This window comes from Dipteris shenzhenensis, chromosome 26 (genome assembly GCF_047967505.1).
Source record: "Dipteris shenzhenensis isolate YYH24624 ecotype China chromosome 26, Dip_SZ_1.0, whole genome shotgun sequence".
NCBI classification, from domain to species: Eukaryota; Viridiplantae; Streptophyta; class Polypodiopsida; order Gleicheniales; family Dipteridaceae; genus Dipteris; species Dipteris shenzhenensis.
In genome coordinates this window covers 49,914,519-49,932,292 of record NC_141621.1, presented here as the reverse complement: position 1 = coordinate 49,932,292, position 17,774 = coordinate 49,914,519, and the positions used below count along the sequence as shown (strand labels likewise).

Genomic DNA, 17,774 nt, shown 5'->3' with positions numbered 1-17,774 from the left:
TTTGACAATGTTGTGAGTTTGATGCTACATTAGATGCTACTTTAGCATTTCTGATGTTTTAAAGTGTTGAATAGCTTCAGTACAACTATGGCTACAGCTTTGCTTTAAGTTGCTACACCTGGATTTGCTTGGAATTCTTTCATTATGAAGCATGCAAGTGAAAGCATCATTTCCATTATGTTTTGTAGTATGGAATTTGGTTGCAAGCCTTTGCTACTCTAAATGCTTGTATTTTGAAGCTCTTCAACTCTTTCTAGCCTTGTAAGAGACTAGACACTGCCCATTTTGGGTTAGACCCTCTCATGGTTACCATCTTGAATATGGATAAGTTCAATGGTAAAGGCTTTCACACATGGTAGATGAAGATTAAGTTTGCATTGATGAGGGAAAACCTCTGGGGGCTTGTCAAACCTGCTTCAACTACTTCTTCAACAGCCTCTAATGCTGGAGAATCCTCAGCTCCGACACATCCGGCAAGAGATCCTGCTAGAGAGGAGAAAGCCTATGGCATCATTGCCCTTGGCTTAGGAGATGACTATATTCATCACATTTCTGATTTAGAGTCTCCTTCTGAAGCTTGACAGAAGCTTGACATTATTTTTAGTGCTAGCTCTCACATCTCAAAATTGTCACTTAAGATTGCTTTCTTTGAATTGAAGATGGTTAATGGCACTCCCTTGGCTGCCCATGTCAATTATATGCGGAGTCTCATGACTCAACTTGCTTCTATCAACTCTCCAATCACTACAGATGATGCAATGGCAGTATTGCTCAAAAGCATGCCTGAAGATTATGATCATGTTGCCACCACTTTGAAAAATCTTCCTAATCCTACTCTTGAAGGTCTTATTTCTGCTCTTCAAGAAGAAGAAAGGCACATGGAACTCCGGAGAGACAATGACATAGCCTACCAGAGAGGCAATGACACAGCCTATGCCATAAAAATTCAAAGGGGCAAGTTTTCACCTTGCAAACATTGTGGGAAGACTAATCACCTCTCAAAAGATTGCTTCAAGATCAATCCATGCAAACATTGTGGCAAAAACAATCACCATGAAAAGTATTGTAAAGCCAAAAAGGAAGAAACTACCAAGTCAGAAACTGCCAATCTACTTTCATTTTGATGAGTCTCGACATGATGAAGACTATGCTTTTTAGGCACTTTGTTTATCATCACTTGGTCAAAATTATGAGGTTCTCTGCTTGGAGTAGTACTCCAAAAAGAATATGTAAATCACCTTTTGTCACCATATGATGTAGGCCATGTGATATGTGTTTTGACTATCCCATTTCTGTGAACCTCACACCCTTGGGAACCCTTGCTAGCATGAGATCCTAGCCATAGATTACTTGACCACCATGAGATGGCATGAGAAACTATGAGACTAGATGTATCCTTGACACTGCAAGAGGCATCCCTTGAGGGGGGTTTGTTGGGGTAAGTATGATCAAGGGCTTGCTCTATGGTGCATGTGTGCATCTAGGGGAGTCACATGTGTGTTTGTGTGTGTTGTAAAGGCACATCAAGTGCTATGATGTGTCTAGTGTGTGACCTAAGTGATGATGTAAGACAAAGGCAATCCCACTGATGTAGGGATTGATTCCCACTGATGTAGGGGCTGATTGCCACTATGTAGGGAAGGTATTACCTTCTCCCCTTTTCTATAAGAGAGAGTCCTCTCTCTAGAGATCTACCATCTTTCTTTCATTGTGCTCTCACACCTCTTGCAAGATGCATCTATTCTATCCTATGGGATCCTACAAGTCCCAACCAAGAGCTCAATCTCAAATCAGCGCACCCTAGTCCAAACATCCAGTGCCAAGGTTGGGCTAATTGAAATGCAAACGCCTCCAACTAGCACAGCAGCTAGGGGCCTTCCAATGAATGAAGCTTGTGTAACATCAGAACGAGTGGATTTCGATCGGAATTGCACAAACTATTGAAAGTTTTCCAAACATCCAAAGCGATAGACTCCAAAAAGGGAATGAAAAAAAAGAACTCAAGCCTAACTTCTTTATCATATAAGTGTTTTTAGAATCATGAATGTTAAATGTCAATAAACTTTTATTTTGACATATTTAAGTTTTTGGGGAAATTTTAAGGTTATAAAAGGAAAGAATAATAAGTTTAAAACACTTTTCTCCCTAGACGTTTCAAAGTGTCTGTCTTTCATACCAAACGTTTTCAAAGTTTTCAAATTCGTTTGAAACGTCAACATTTTCAAATGCCTAGCAACTCTGATTTGGAGGAGTTTGTAGGGAGATTAATCCAAATCTATAAGCAACGTGCTAGGGCACCGCTAGCTCTCACCCACATTGTGGGTCTAGTGTAACAAACTTAAAGCCGTTCTCACATATTGTTAGAACACTAGTTTCTAATTAATGTTGTAAAGTTCCGAATCCGTCTATAGTCGAATCAATTCCAGTAAAGACACAAGTATTGACCTATCCTTGAGAAAAGGCAATCTCATAGATTGCACTCCAACCACGCTCAATCCATACATCTCAGCCTTTTTGGCCCGACATTCCCCTAACATCTAGATCATCTCGGCCTTCACAAGGAGGCCAAGAAGATGCAAGGTCCACAATATCCTTACCTATATCTATGAATTTAGAACCCCAAAAGCGGAATGTTGCACACCCAACCGCTCATATGGTATTACCTTTTAGCCCATGCAGAATCATAATGCAAGGGGGTACCTCTAATAACTCTATATTGTTCCAAAGCCCAAAGTGCCAAAACTCTCAAATGGGCTTGTGATAACTGAACTGAAAAAAGGTACCTAGTCTCGATGAAGGATTTCTGGTTGGAGCCAAGAGAGGGTGAAAGAGAGGCTGGGGTAGTCTTGAAGGGTCAAATGAAAGCTAGAAGTCGAAGGCAAGACGAAAGTATGGGGTGCTAGCTGCTCCGGGGCAAAGGGAGAGGAATGAGATGGTGCATGCGGACGAGAGACTCGCAGCATGGCCCTAGGAGAGGTGGTCAAGCCACCTTGACTTCTACTAAGTAGGATAAAAGCCCCATGGTTGTTTTACAAGACTCGGCATTAGAGTAGAACCTAGACTACACCTAGGCTTGGACCTAGCTAACCATCACCTAGGGTGCCCATTTTAGGCTCCCAATTCCTCAACTGTGAACCTTTTTGGACAGATTCAATTCTTTTACAAGCTTCTCATGCTAAGCAAGGTCCCAATGCTTAGCAGCCATACAAATAAGGACTTTTTCATTTCTATATATGTGTTTTTTGCATGTATTTTGCACCTCAAAGAGCTCCTTTTGTCCTCCTAAGACTCATCTCTCTACATAAGCATTCCATTTATAGTTGTCTTTGACTTCTAGGCCCAAATGTATCTATATGGAGCAACAATCCTCAAGACTATATATCTCATACTTCTTTTTTATTCCCATGATTGTTACTTTTTTCTAGGTTCAGAAATTGCAGAACTCATTGAGTGCACTCAATCATCTCTGGATTAGTCGCAAGTAACACAATCATCATGTGCATACAGTAGTAGAACAATAACATATCCAGCTATTTGGATGCCTTCTCCTCCTCCTCCTCCTCCTCATCCAATTTTCAGGCTCATATCTCTATGAATATCCAAAACAAGGTTGGGCATATTGGTGGGCAGCTTTATTCACCTTAATGTTACTAGTAAAGGCTTACTTTTCTTCTCCTTCGAGCCATCTACCATGCACCTTGCCAGCTCGCCCAAAACCTTTTCATATAATCTTAAGTTACTTCCATTATATTCTAGGGACTTTCAAAGCTGCCATTCTATTCCATAGCTTCTGTCTTTGTGCCATGTCACTTAAGCCTCTGTGAGGCATTCTATGATATTTAAAGATGAGAATAGGAAGATTTAATAGAAACCATGGGGGAAAGCAGGTAGACCATATGTAAGACTACCAGCAGCATGGAAGAACATGAGCACACGCATGCGCATGCGTGTACACGCTTCCTCAGTGCCTAGTGCACTTGTAAGTTCCAAGTCCAGTTCCAAAATGATTTGCCCATGGTGGGTTTTTCAACTCTGATAGATTTAAGATATGGATTAGACCTTCACACAGTGCAATACAATGCCATTATTTGTGTGAGTCCCATAGCTATTATGGGTCTTTTCCTGGTACTCAGGAACACGCGCATGCGTGTGGTGTGTGAGCATGCGAGCCCAACATTCACATGCACGTCCACACAAACATACACACCTACATATTTACACAGTGCCACATCCTTAATTGTTTCTTATTCATGCCAGTGTCCAAACCATGTATTCATATTCACTAAAACAGCAAAACTCCTAGACAAGTTGCCAAATCTGATAGAGCACTGTAAAATTAACAGAAAGAACATGAAATATCAGAACAGAAAATTGAATTAATTCTAAAATCCATTCATGTCTAAGAGGTTTACTTGCAGGCACATATCTATACCTACCGATGCAAAATGCATTCATTGCTACAACCCTCGATATCAGCAATCTTCAGTTTATTTGCCATGCTAAATAAGTGTTAAATATGCAGGTAATTAAACTTGCCTGAGGCCAGAAGAACATTGCTCTGAAAGTGTAGAATCTGAACCAGCAGTTGTACATAGCGATTCCTACAAACAAAGCAAGATAGCCGATGGCACTCACTAGCCCAATAAATTGCTCACTAAAACCAGGTCCGTCCACTGGATCCGTGAACCAATAGAACATGGCTTCTGAGATGTCTGGGCATAACCCCTGCATAAAGGTTACAATCACTTAAGCTTACACTCCAAAAAGAGAGTATAGCAATAATGCCAAGCAAACCATCTAAATGCATAAAAGCGGTATCGCTAAACATTTGACTGATGATGAACCAAGCCTTGGCTCATCAGCAGGGACGAACTTTCTAAGCCAGTTATTGAAGCTCTAGAAACTATAAATTTACTTAGCTAATCTGTCCACTGAAAGTGCACTACTCTGATACTGAAGCTAATCATTACAATTTTTTTTCACTCTGCTGAACCTCCCTAAACTCTTGGAATACCATTCTCTGTCAAAGCAATTAATGACCTTTAGGCACATCTCAAGTGTTTTTTCTCCCGAAAGAACCTTCTGCCAAGTGTAAGAAGTGACTACCACCTGTGATAAATAGATATAAAGGGCTGGTTTCCATATAGTCGGATTTTGCAAAGTCTGTCCAAAAAGCTGAAGAGTATTAAACATTGCCCCTAATCTGCCACTGTCCAGGCCTTCTGGCAACCGTTCTTCTGGGAGAGCCCATGCAGCAACTAAAAGCAAAATTGGAGCAATAGAAACCAGCAAAAAAGATCCTTGAGGTCCAAGTGAATGAACAGCTGGTCCAGATATGGTGCATCCAATCAACCCACCAACTGAAAGGCTACCCCATGATAAACTCTGCACAAATCAATCCACAACAATAGTTTTATTAGGTAAGCCTGTGAGATGAGAGGCCTGCGAATCAAATCAGAGCCTTATAATTGCTTCTTTTTCCCTATTTCTTGCGATTAAAAAATGCTTGGTGGTAGTTGTGAAAAAGCATTGCTGAAGCATGGACATATACACACACAAAATAAAAAACACTCTCTTCTGAGTATGAATTGAATGGTTAAAATTTATCAGGGATAAGGTCAATGTTATGTACATAGACGCTAATCTTCGCATCAATACAATTAATGCAACAGGGTTAGGCGGCCCTGGGATTAAGGGAAGCACACTAATATGGGACTAGAGAACTTGGGCGATAGCAAGGGCCAGTTGGCTGATTACAGCCAAGGATGCTTTCCATAAGCGGGATGCTCTTCTATATAAGAGTGACCAAGCTATTTCGAGTTCATTCAGTGTGCACACACCACTGGATGGTCTCGTCTGGATTATGAGCTTGGACTCCTTCCATCTATGTGGCAGATCAAGAGATGCTGTGCCGAAGGTTCCTTGGGACAGGTTCTGGCATAATGGGACACCAGACCTATAGGCATGGGTCTGGCCTCTAGCCCACGTGCTGAGGGATTTCTATAGTTGGTATCTATGTGTTTCATCTGTCGAAGGTGCTTTTGCAAGTTGCGTGCATTGAGGTAGAGCCTGTTTCAATTCATGGAGTACGGTGTAGTTCGGAAAATCCGAGGTGATTGTGCTGCAAAACCCAAAGGGGTGACAAACCTGCAGGGGAGATGGAGCAGCCTGACTGTGAATCACCTAGAGGGTGTGTGGGCTGCATCAAGTTAGTTTGAATCACCTTAGGCTGGGCCAGAGAGAACCAACACAAGGCTGAGCGACTGGATGGAACAGTTCGCCCAGCCATGTCAGAGTCTTTTGTCACTTGTGAGGCAAAATATACTGTTATGCATGATTTGCTGAGGGTGACCATAGCAAGAGGGGCGAGGGGAGGGGGAGGGGGCGGGGGACTCCAGAGGAGTGGAGAGGGAGCGGGATCTAGAGGGAGAGGGGGAGGGAGGCGGGGTAACATCCGCAGCTTCCGCCATTGTAGCGTCAGGAGCTCCTGGGGCTCGCTACTAATGCAAGGGTGAGTGTGGATGCTGAACCTCCATCACGAGAGGATCCTCTGGCTAGGTAGTGGCCCCTTCTACTAGAGGAGGTGGATCTGCACATAAGGGCTCCTGTTGCTCCTTAGGTGCCTCTCAAAAAGCCATGTCTCTCTCTGTGTCTAGCCCTTTGCTTGCGGCGCTTACGGGCCTATTTGCTTGGTTTCTTTTTCTTTTTAACCTGGGTCCAGTCCCCTTCTGAGGGGGTCACTCAAGGGGTCTGAGAATCCTACTGCTCCTGTTTGGGGGGTGCTGGGCTTTGGCCTGCTGACTTTGTTTGCTCTACGGGGGTGGGGGGGGAGGGGCTCGACCTTGACCATGGGGTAGTCTCTGGCTAGGTGACCCGTCTATCTACAACGAAGACACTGGCCTGGTAACCCAAAAATCTCCACTCGCTAGCGAAGTGTACTCCCTTCAAGGGTCTCTAGTAGGATCAACTCTAGAAGGGACTCTGGGCTCTCAACCACCAGTCTGATCGTGGGGACCCCATCATCTGCTACCACTGAAGCGATCGAATCTGGCGGAGACTCGAGCACGGTGCCAAATGCTTGACCAATGGAGGGAAGGATGGCTCGATACTCCTTTGGGAGCCCTGGGAAGCAGAGCGTAACCAAAAAACGGGGAACATGGTGTGTCGTGTCCATGTCCTCCACTGTAAAGCCATGGTACCACGGAAAGAGATACAACACAGATGCGGGCCAAGGAGGATGGGACTTTGCTCCACGAGCGTCGAGGCAATGTCGAGGGAGCTCAGCAGGATGAGGAATATGCCTCTTCCATAGATCATAGATGGTGACCTCCTGAATGTGGTCACTCTCTAATGCCAAGCTCGCCTGGATCCACTCTCGCACCTGTCTCCTTGTAGGAGTGAAGCCCACAATTATGCCCATGATTGCCTTGCCCTGGAGGGACTAAACTGCCCACTATACCTGTTGCTTGTCGGCTGGGGAAAGAAGAACCTTAACGGCTATGGGATTCGAGGGTGTTGCCATAGAGCCCCTCTGGCTAGACCAAGGGTCACCACCAAGATTTTCTTTTGCCGAACAAGCACAAATGCTCCCGCTGCTGTAGAGAGGAGGCAGGGGGAGGAGAGGAAGGGGGAGCAGACCCGACGAAGGAGAGGAGGTGGGAGGTGGAGGAGATGGCAGAAGGGGCCGCGGAGCGGGCGGCAGAGAAGGTGGCTAGATGGTGGGGGGCGGAGCTGACGGGGGGGAGGCAGAGGAGGAGGAGGCCGGGGGGGAGGCAGAGAAGGCTACGGGAGGGCAGAGATGGCGGGGCAGCAGCAGCAGCTCCAGCGGACCTCGCTCAGCAAAAAAACCCCCAGTTGCTGAATACTCTGTTCAGCAACAACTCCAAAGATTTTTGGCGCAAGTTCTTGAATGAAAGTCGCCCTCACCCCTCACTGACACCCAAGTGTGACACACTTATGCACATAGCTTGTATGATGTTCCACACTAACCCACCCCGGATCTCTCACACTCACCCCCCCCCCCCACCACTTGCACTCTGTTCACTAGAGGTGGTGTCAAGGATGTGGCATGGAAGCTCCACAATGACCGAGCGAAAGATCATGAGGGACTCTGCACTGAGTTTATTGCATATGGGATTGACATCCTAGCCCCAATCTTAGCAAAGCTATTCAATGAAGCAGTTTGCCTTCGCTTTCCACATGCATGGACTCTTAATACTATGACACTTATTCACAAGGCAGGGGACCCCATGAGTCCAGAAAACTACAGGACCATTATGATTGGACATGTCCTGTCCAAGATTTATGCATCAATACTTGACACAGAGGTCAGCCGCTCATGGCAGAGGGACAAGCAGGATTCCAGCACAACCACGGGACCATGGATCACATACTCACACTCAGGAGTGTCATAGAGGAGGCCAGGTCACAGAAGCAGAACGTGCACTGTTGCTTTATGGACTTCCGCAAAGCCTTTGAAACGGTCCCACGGGCCTGCCTCATCAGGCGCTTGCAGGAGTTGGGGTATGACCCGGAGATCACATGGGCTGTTATGGCGCTTTATGAGAGAGCCTCAGGCTGAGTTCAGACAAGGGCCAAGTGGACAGAGGAGATTATGAGCACCATCGGGATCAAACAAGGTTGTCCACTATCACCAACCTTGTTTGGCCTCTACTACATAGATGAGCTAGAGACCTTCATGGGGGCACTAGCTGGCTGATCTCTCGCCCGTACTTTGATTTGTACACAGATGACATAGTACTGATGTCCAGGTCACAGAAGCAGAAGGTGTACTATTGCTTAATGGACTTCCGTAAAGCCTTTGACATAGTCCCACGGACCCACCTCATCAAGCGCTTGCAAGAGTTGAGGTATGACCCGGAGATCACATGGGCTGTTATGGCACTTTATGAGAGAGTCTCAGGCCGAGTTCAAACAGGGGCCAGGTCAACAGAGGAGTTATGAGCACCATCGGGGTCAAACAAGGTTTTCCACTCTCACCAACCTTGTTTGGCCTCTACATAGATGAGCTAGAGACCTTCATGGGGGCGCTAGGGAGGGCTGACTGCTCTCTCGCCGCCTGTACTCTGATTCAGATCCTCTTGTACGCAGATGACGTAGTACTAATGTCCTCTGCCGAGGGCCTTCAGAGACATTTGGATGCATTGCAGGCTTTTTGTGAGTCACATGATTTGAAGGTCAACCTTGGTAAGAGCAAGGTTAAGATCTTCAACGCATGTCAAGCAGCCATGCATAGGGACTAGTTCACATTCGACTGGTCACCAGTTGAGATTGTCTCCTCATACACTTACCTGGGTGTAGTCTTCTTTGGCTCGATTTTTACAATGAGATGTATCTTGTTGTAATCTTGCACATAAGATTTCAAGAGGGAGAGGGCACGAGCATTGATGATGAGAGGATTCAGAAGGTTTTGGATTGGCTAATTCCTTAGATAGTAAGGCAGCTTCGAGCATCTCTAGGATTCACAGTCTTTCTTAAGAAATGAGGGACCATTAGAAGCTAATAGTTTCTTTGACACACCTGTTAGCAATAAAGTATTATTAAGGCAGTGGCCAATCTATTTATAAGCTAGAAGCGTCAGGGCACTTTTTATCCTTATCTAAGATTTTCCCCCTTAGCTGTAGTTAGACATTGAGTTGTTGTTAGTACTATAGCATTACACGGAAATTCATAGAAACACGGGTGTTGGGATCCTTTCAGATTTCTAATTAAATTCAATCCTAAGTTGCTTCACATACATAGCAGGAGCCGAATCAAAGTTGACGTTAACACAGACATGATTTCATTGACTAGCTAGAGAAAAACTATCATATCTATATACCTGCAGATCACTTGCTAGTGTTGGCAAGTTCCTGCTTTGCTCTGCCATTGCTGCATCTACTACCACATCTGGGAATGCTGTGCATAGTGCTACCCCAGCCATCAGTAATGTTGCCAACCAAGGTGAAGGTGCAGAGAGCAATGAAAGTGTCCATAAGCAGCATGCACCTGCAATACCACATATAGCAAGATATGGCCAGCGCTGAAACCTGCAGTCGAAACAGCTCGATAAGTAAATAAAATCGCTTGAAATAAGAGGATAAAAGAAGACGCGAGCTATCTCCCCCTTAAAATACTACTCTATACAATAGAAACGTACCCAGCAATTGGAAATGTATCCGTGATCAATCCATAAGCAGGCTTGATGTTCCATGGCATCCCAGCAAGAGCCTACAAAGAATGATATCTTTTAAAATGAGTCTATCTATTGTGCACATTATTTCGATAAAATGTCAAAAGGTAAGGACAAGACATCAAGGAGCCTCAAGGGAAGAAGGAGCTGAGCTTCTTGGGATCACAAGAACAAGACCGTGGTGATGGACAACAAGTGTGCATTCCTTAACTTAGTACTTTACTCGTCACTGACATCCATTTTCTCATAGCTAGTACTATCCAAGGAAGTCCATGATTTAACAAAACTGCCTTTGAATGTAACTTCCTCTTTACACAAATGTCTCCCAAAACAAATAAAACCCAAAATGTTGTTGTCTTCTTCCCCTGGTTTGTCCTTAAACTAAGCTCTTTTGTCTTTTGAAAAAAAACAGCAGCCAATTCGTAAAAGTGAATGTACCATTTCTGACTGAATAAATTCAGCTCAGAAAATATAAAAAGAGCCTTTTCAACAGCTGAATAAAGCAAAACAAAGAAGGACAAGTATGCCCAAGTAATAACCAGCAAAAAATAAGGTGACTCCTCTAGTGAAGTAGCATGCCCCTCTACAGTCTACATGAGTACATGTTCGATGAAGTGGTCTGCATCTTTGATGGTGCTTTGGATCGCAGTTCAAAATGTACTTCTTTGTATCATGGAATATTGTAGTTGATAGTATTTCTAGGAAGTAGATTGTCTTGATGATGGCATCCCTATCATACTATTATTGTTTGAGAAAAAGAAACTGTAAATTTCATGGATACCAGGAATGCATGGTTTGTATCAATTCAAAGAGTTTAATTCTTGAAATGCTTCGACATGGTCTCGCACAGTGGATCATAAGTTAGATCTAAAAACGGACCAGCTTAACATGAGGAAAGAGGATGAGGTGGCCAAACAGGTAATAGATTGCTTCAGAGTGGAACAAAAAAGGGCAACTTCCTGATCATGGTGTTTTTTACATCACAGGGCTGGAGTACATTCTATGTTTGGTTTTTCCTTCCAAAGATAGTTTTGCATGGTATGTTCACTTCCCTTTTGGTATTGCCACACAACAAGCCCACTTTTAGCTTTGGAGAGGGCCCTTCCACAAGCGGCATCCGTTTTCCCACTCAATTGAGCAGGAAATTGGAAGTATCTAGTTCCCCACCTTAGGTGGGTGGATCTTCCGACATGTATCCTCAAGACTGACTAAGGACGGATGGAACTGAGGTTCTATTTGTTTAGTCAAGTGCTCCACTACCAATAGGCTATTGCCACTGATTCAAAGACTTCCGTACAGGCTGTACAGAACAATTCATGCTGCTTTGCGGAGCCTTTTCCAGCTGTACGGACCTTGATTGCTGCTATACGACACCTCTTCCTTTGCTGCCCATTGCTTGGCACGCTTTCCAAGGTGATCGTTGCTGCTGATTTGCTGTTTGCACACATCCGGAGACAGCTGCATGCATCTCGAGGTGAACATGGTCACTGATTTGCTTTTTGCACGCACCCTTAGGCACGTATTTCGAGGCAAGGCTGTCCTTTGGAGCTGAACAGATCAGTCGCAGGCTGCAGGTGGACTTTGCCATGCTAGATTACCTATTTTCTCTTGCCCCTGGCCTCCGCATCCCTGAGCCTTGCTCTCCCCTCTTAGCTAAGCTCCGAGTTTCTCATTCTCTCTCTCTCATGACATAGTCCTTATCTCATCTTCAGTGGAGGGGCTACAGAGACATCTAGAGGTCCTAGAGGCGTTCTGCAGAGAGAGAGCCTTGACAGTCAACCTTGGGAAGACCAAGGTTTATGGTCTTCAACACCTCACACGCAGTGCTCCGTTGACTCAGTTTCACTGTGAGGAGCCAGTGGAGATAGTGCAATCCTGCACATGTTTGGGAGCAGTCTTCACAAGACCCCTTTCACTATGACCCATGCAGCCCAGGCACGGCTCACAAGGGGACGGAGTGCTCTAGCCCGGCTGGAGAGACAATGCTTCCAGGCACACTTCCAAGATCCACTAACGAAGTGCTGGGTTTTTGATATGCTAGTGCAACCAACTACCATGTATGCAGCCCCCTTCTGGGGATGTGATCTACCGATGGCACAGTGGAGGAGATTTGAGCGGCTACAGGTGACTTTAGGGCATAGTTACCAGGGAACAGCGTTCTGACATCCGGAATGTCTGGAACGCCGTTCTAGGAAGTCTGCCAGAACCGGGATGGCCCTGGAACGTCTTTTAAAAAAAATCAAATGAGTATTTTAGAGCTTATATAGAAAGTTTAAAGCTGTAAAATGTAGTTTTCTTTCATTTTCTAACATAGTTTTATGTTATAGGATGACGTGTCGTGTATGACATGGCATCGTTCCCCCTTCCCGGAACGTTCCCATTCCGACACCCAAAGTTCCGGAACGTTCCCATTCCCTAGTAACTATGCTATGGGGTCTAGGATGATTCGGAGTAAGCCCTCAATTCCACATGAGATAATACAAGCAGAGTTTGCCATGACACCACTGCAGGTTGATGCCATTGACATTCATTCATAGAGTCTGGAACTTACCCAGATCGAGACTACCAAGGCTGGCCCAGGAGTGATCCACACAACTAGGTAAGGTCGGAGCAGACACATGGTATGCACGTTTATCCACATGGTTTGCCAAGAACGGGATTCAGATGGACATGCTTCCCTCCTTTCAGTACAGTATGGATGCACCCCCTAAGTCGATCCTACAAGATGAGATTAACCGTATCATACGGTTAGATCTTCTCCAGCTCCACACATCTCGAACTTGGGGGGGAGATCAGGAGCTCCAGACCAAGACCAAGTTCTATTGTGATCACTTCTTGAGAGTATCAGAGGATGGGTTCACCATCTAACCCCAGTATCTTGAGGATAGAGGAGTCTCACATGCGCTGAGGATCGCCATTGGTCAGATGCGGGTTTCATCCCATCAGCTGAGGATTGAGACAGGGAGAGCAACACGTATACCCAAGGAGCAGCAGATCTGCATTAGAAGTGATTGAGACATAGGAGCATTTTCTATGTGCCTGCCCAACCTACTATGAGATCAGGGGACAATACCATTGGCTATATCAAGATGTGAGCCTCTTCAGCCCACTATCACGATTGATCCGCTTCCATGACCAGGTATGCATTGGGCTCTATCTGCTTGAGATGTGCCAACACAAGGAGACTCTGTTACGACAAATCAGAGAGCAACAAGAGGCGACCAGATCACAGGATACAAAGGCAGACCACAGCGACGTGTCAAATTTCTATGCATTTGTGTTAGCTCCAGGACACAACAGGTTGGAGGAGGAGGAGATAGTTGATATGCGGGCAGTCTAGATTACTGAGAGAGCAACAAAGAGACCACCCGCGATATGGAGAGCGACTAGAGCACGTTCTATTGAGGTCCGGCCTATCACAACTTTCCTCAGAAGAGACCACCCGAGACGAGGGGTCACTCTAAACATAGCTCAGCAGGTTCAAGGATTGAGGAGACCACGTCTCCCTACACCACCACAACGTGAGACAGTCCGACAGACACAGATCTGAGACATTTTCACCGCACACATACAGCCACCATAGTGCTGGGTTTCGGCTTCTGATTCCCAGTTCTTAGCATATTTCAAATAGCATGTGTCTCTACTTGTTTTTGCTCAAGCTACTGAGCTCTTTATTTCAGCATAGTACTCAGCAAGGGTCTTAGAGCGCCTGCCCATTGAGGCTTATATGAGTTTTGTTTTTGGTGTATTTTGCACTTTGTCCCATAAGCCCGCAAGGCCTCAAATGTTAATACATCTTTCTTTCTCTCTAGGTGCCTAGACAGAGGAAAGGTGCGAGGGCAGAGCTTGCCCCTCTTCCACAGACACGGGTACAGTCATTTTGACTTCCTTTTTTATTTCCATTTGCTATTTTTGAAATTAATGCAATGCATTTTGTTGTTTGAAGCTCTCTCTAGGCCATGTGGGTTGTGAAAAGACACTCAGTTACAACCTAGGAAGGAGCCAGAGGAGTTTTGTGTTGCATTTAAATGCCTTGAGGTTATTTGAGCACTTCTGGGGACTTGCATTGATGCCTTGTCACACTCAGTTAGCACAGTCATTAAGGAATGCCTTAGTCTTGCCCTGGCAGAGGTACTACTGTGTGCACTGGAATTGGATGCCTTTGAAGCCCACGTCTGGCTCTGACAATGGAATTGCAAGAAGCACAGTACAAAGGTGAGCCCTTGTTGTAAAGCAGATTCCATTTTTTAAGATTTAAATAAATACCGAAAGGGGTGCCAAAGTTTTTGGGGCCAGTGGGTATCTTGTGTCTGGTTACTAAGCACGGGCACTCTAGCCTCCCTTTAAGTGTTTTCAAAGTTTGTTTATCAATGGCAATTAACTAATGGAAGTGGTTGGAAATGATGCAATGTGCCTGCAAATGGTGTGAATGCTAAGTTAGTTAAAGTTTACTGCCCTTTAGTTAACTGAAGACCGATTTCAGAGTGCAATAGATAAAGAGCTTAAGGGTCTTCATGGTTGCCCTCACAGCAGCAAGGAAGATGGGTTCAAGGGAGGAACTTATGCCTCACCATTGGCTGTCCATGGAGCAGCAAAGAGGTCAAGCATCTACAACAAAGCAATGCCTTGTGAGAGGTTGTCCAAAAGGATCAATCGGAAGGTGTGTTCTGCGGGGCACACATACAAGGCCCCTACAAGCTCTAGGAGAGCACCGCAAGCCAAGTGTTTTGGATGTGCCACCACGAAGGTAGGAGAACAGTATTTTGTATGTTCATGGGTCCACATCTAGTCAACACTCCGATGATAAAGGGTGGCACACTCAACATAGCTTTTGTATTGTGTCCACATTAGATGAAACTATATTTTGGTCATTCTACATCTCTCTTGTGAGACCGATAGCCATGTACACGGCACTCTTCTGGGGAGTCACCTATCAGTAGTCAAGTGGCGGAGATTCGAGAGGCTACAGGTGACTATGGGGTCCACGATGATTCGCAGTAAGCCCTCGATCCCTCATCTGATCATACAGGCAGAGTTTGCTATGACACCAATCCAGATCGATGCTATCTTCTAGACAGTCACATATCTCCATAGGGTATGGGCCTTGCCTCGTTGGAGACTACGGAGGTTGGCACTAGAGTCGTCCAGACAACTAGCCAAGAATGGGGTTCGCATGGCCTAGTACACATGCATATCCAGGTGGTTTGACAGCCAAGGTATTCAGATGGACCGCCTCCCCCCCTTCCAAATTAGCCTGGATGCCCCATTCCTCACGAGATGATCAACCATATCATACGGTTGGATCTACTCCATCTCTATACATCATGGACTTGTGGAGGGGACCAGGAGCTTCCCACCAAGACTCGGTATCTGAAGGACAGACGGGTTTCACACACACTGAGGATTGCCATTGTATAGATGCGTCATCAGCTGAGGATCAAGGTAGGGAGAGCCACGGCCACACCTAGAGAGCAGCGGATCTGTACGGTATGCACACTAGCAGAGGTGGAGACAGAGGAGCACTTCTTATGCACTTGCCTAACCTACTATGAGATCCAAGGACGGTATCATTGTCTCTTTCAGGAGGGACATGGGTTCGAGCCACTCTCCTAGCTTATCCACTTATATGACCAGGTCTACTTTGGCCTCTATCTAATGGAGATGTGGTAACACAAAGAGACCTTATTGTAGGAGATCAGCATGAGGTGACAGTGCCACACAAAATAGATTGAGCACAATGCCATGTTGCCGACTTCTATGCATTTTAGGCAGCCCCCAGGCATAGTGAGATAGAGGAGGAGATAGCTGATACAAGGGTAGCATGGATCAGCGGGAGGCAGTGCGGAGTGATGGAGCCAGAGACACAAAGACCACACACGATGCAGAGATAGAAGAGCACAAATGATAGAGGTCCAGCCCATTCCGGCGCTACACAAAGGAGATCGTCAGAGCCGAGGTGTCACTCTTGATATGGCACATCGGATATAGGGATCACAGAGACGACGTCCCCCGCCACAACGAGAGACGACTCAATAAACACAGATATGAGAGATCTTCTCCTCTCATCGGAGAGCCACCTCTGAGCCTGGATATGTATTCGGAGCACTAGCTGATGTTTTTGATATACTGTTAGTTTAGCACTTTAGCACTCAGCAAGCGTCTTAGCAAGCCCTTTGCTTCAGCCCACAATGGCTTGTATGAGTCACCTTTTTGGATTGTACTTTGTCTCGCAGGCCCATGAGACCTCCCGCAGACGTTAATACAGCTTTCTTTTTTTCTTTCTACTGTGCATTGTCCATTTACTTACTGTACATCTATGCATAGTACACATTATGGAAAGAACCTTGGATTTGAATATACCACTGTGTGAGTTCTTGGAATCCATAACGCTACTCTGAGGTTAGCTTCTGTTGTGCAGACCCTCTATTGTATTCTCTAACAAACTTAGTTTTCAGCCTGTTCTATTGGCTGAGTTTTGGCACTTGACAAAGATTCCAGGGTTCTCTCCATATCTTGGCTACACGGACTTCATTTATTATCATAGTAATTCCCTCCTACAGTTATAAAGAAGTGGCTTTAGTTCTTTGAAGTTTGCCTTCTAGGACTTCAGACGTTCTGTCCTTAGTTCTAGAATACTATTGTATTGAGATTCAGCATACCAGAATACAGAAATATGCCACATGATTGAGCTCTTGAAGGGGGTGCTCCTCATTCACACCCCACACAGCCTCGCTTTTCTGTGTTACATGCTCTCATTTATGATGTGTTATGGTTTAAATTTTTAATCTATTGGGAAAGCTGAGATTTAGTTGGACGATGTGATCCTTCGTATGCCTTGACAATTGAATCCTTACCTTGATTACAAGAAGAAGATTCTTACTATTCGACACAAAGGCCGCGACATCAGTATTGTCACTCTCAACTTTTAAAGGTGATGAAAGAGCCTACCCAGCTTGTGTTGATTCCCTCAGTTATAGGCAAATAGCCATCCTTCGAAAGCGAGCTAAGTGTGTTTTTAGAGCTAACCAGTAAGCCGCCTCTTGAGAGACTTGGGGATCATAAAATTGAACTTATTACTGGAATCTCTCCTACTAATCCCCCAGCCTCTTGAGTGAGTCAAACCCAACGGGATGAGACATTTCAGCAGGTCCAAGAATTGTTGGAAAAGGGATTGATTAAGCCAAGTAGGTCACCTTTTTGCTCATCAGTGTTGCTTGTAAGGATGGATCCTGAGAGGGGGAAGAGAAGTGGAAGGGAGCAGGAGAGTGAGAGAGTAAGAGAGTGACACTCTAGTGCAGGTGTGAAGTGATAGTGTGAGCCACACCACAAACTCACTTATGTTTTATTAGGATTAGGTTTACCCTATGACTGTCTTAAGACAGTCATAGGTGTCCTATCTTTAATTCTTTAATTAAGGGTTGGCAATGTGCCTTTACCCCCAACAACCTCCCACCTAAAGGCCAATGTGCCTAAAGGGGAGAAAAGAATAAAAATTACAGCAATATACAGTTACTGTATACAAGACCATAAAGTAAGAATGGTCTCATCCTAATCCCATGATGTGGCGGCAATGTGCAAACCG

General features: G+C 45.2%; 1 protein-coding gene across 3 annotated transcripts in view; it reads right to left on the bottom strand.

Moving 5' to 3' along the window:
- LOC147885224 (putative folate-biopterin transporter 6) overlaps positions 1-17,774 on the bottom strand; it is a 59,114-nt gene that overhangs the window by 5,502 nt on the left and 35,838 nt on the right. For 2 of the 3 annotated variants that reach the window (XR_015543593.1, XM_087398039.1), the window contains exons 3-6: positions 10,160-10,230; positions 9,842-10,049; positions 5,110-5,385; positions 4,537-4,725 (exon numbers count right to left, since the gene is read on the bottom strand). Coding sequence is in view for 2 of the 3 variants with exons in the window: in XM_087398039.1 (XP_087254165.1) it covers positions 4,537-4,725; positions 5,110-5,385; positions 9,842-10,049; positions 10,160-10,230 (744 nt within the window). In the remaining variant the exon portion in view is untranslated. The remainder of the gene's footprint in view (positions 1-4,536; positions 4,726-5,109; positions 5,386-9,841; positions 10,050-10,159; positions 10,231-17,774) is intronic. The other variant, XM_087398040.1, reaches the window with a different exon arrangement.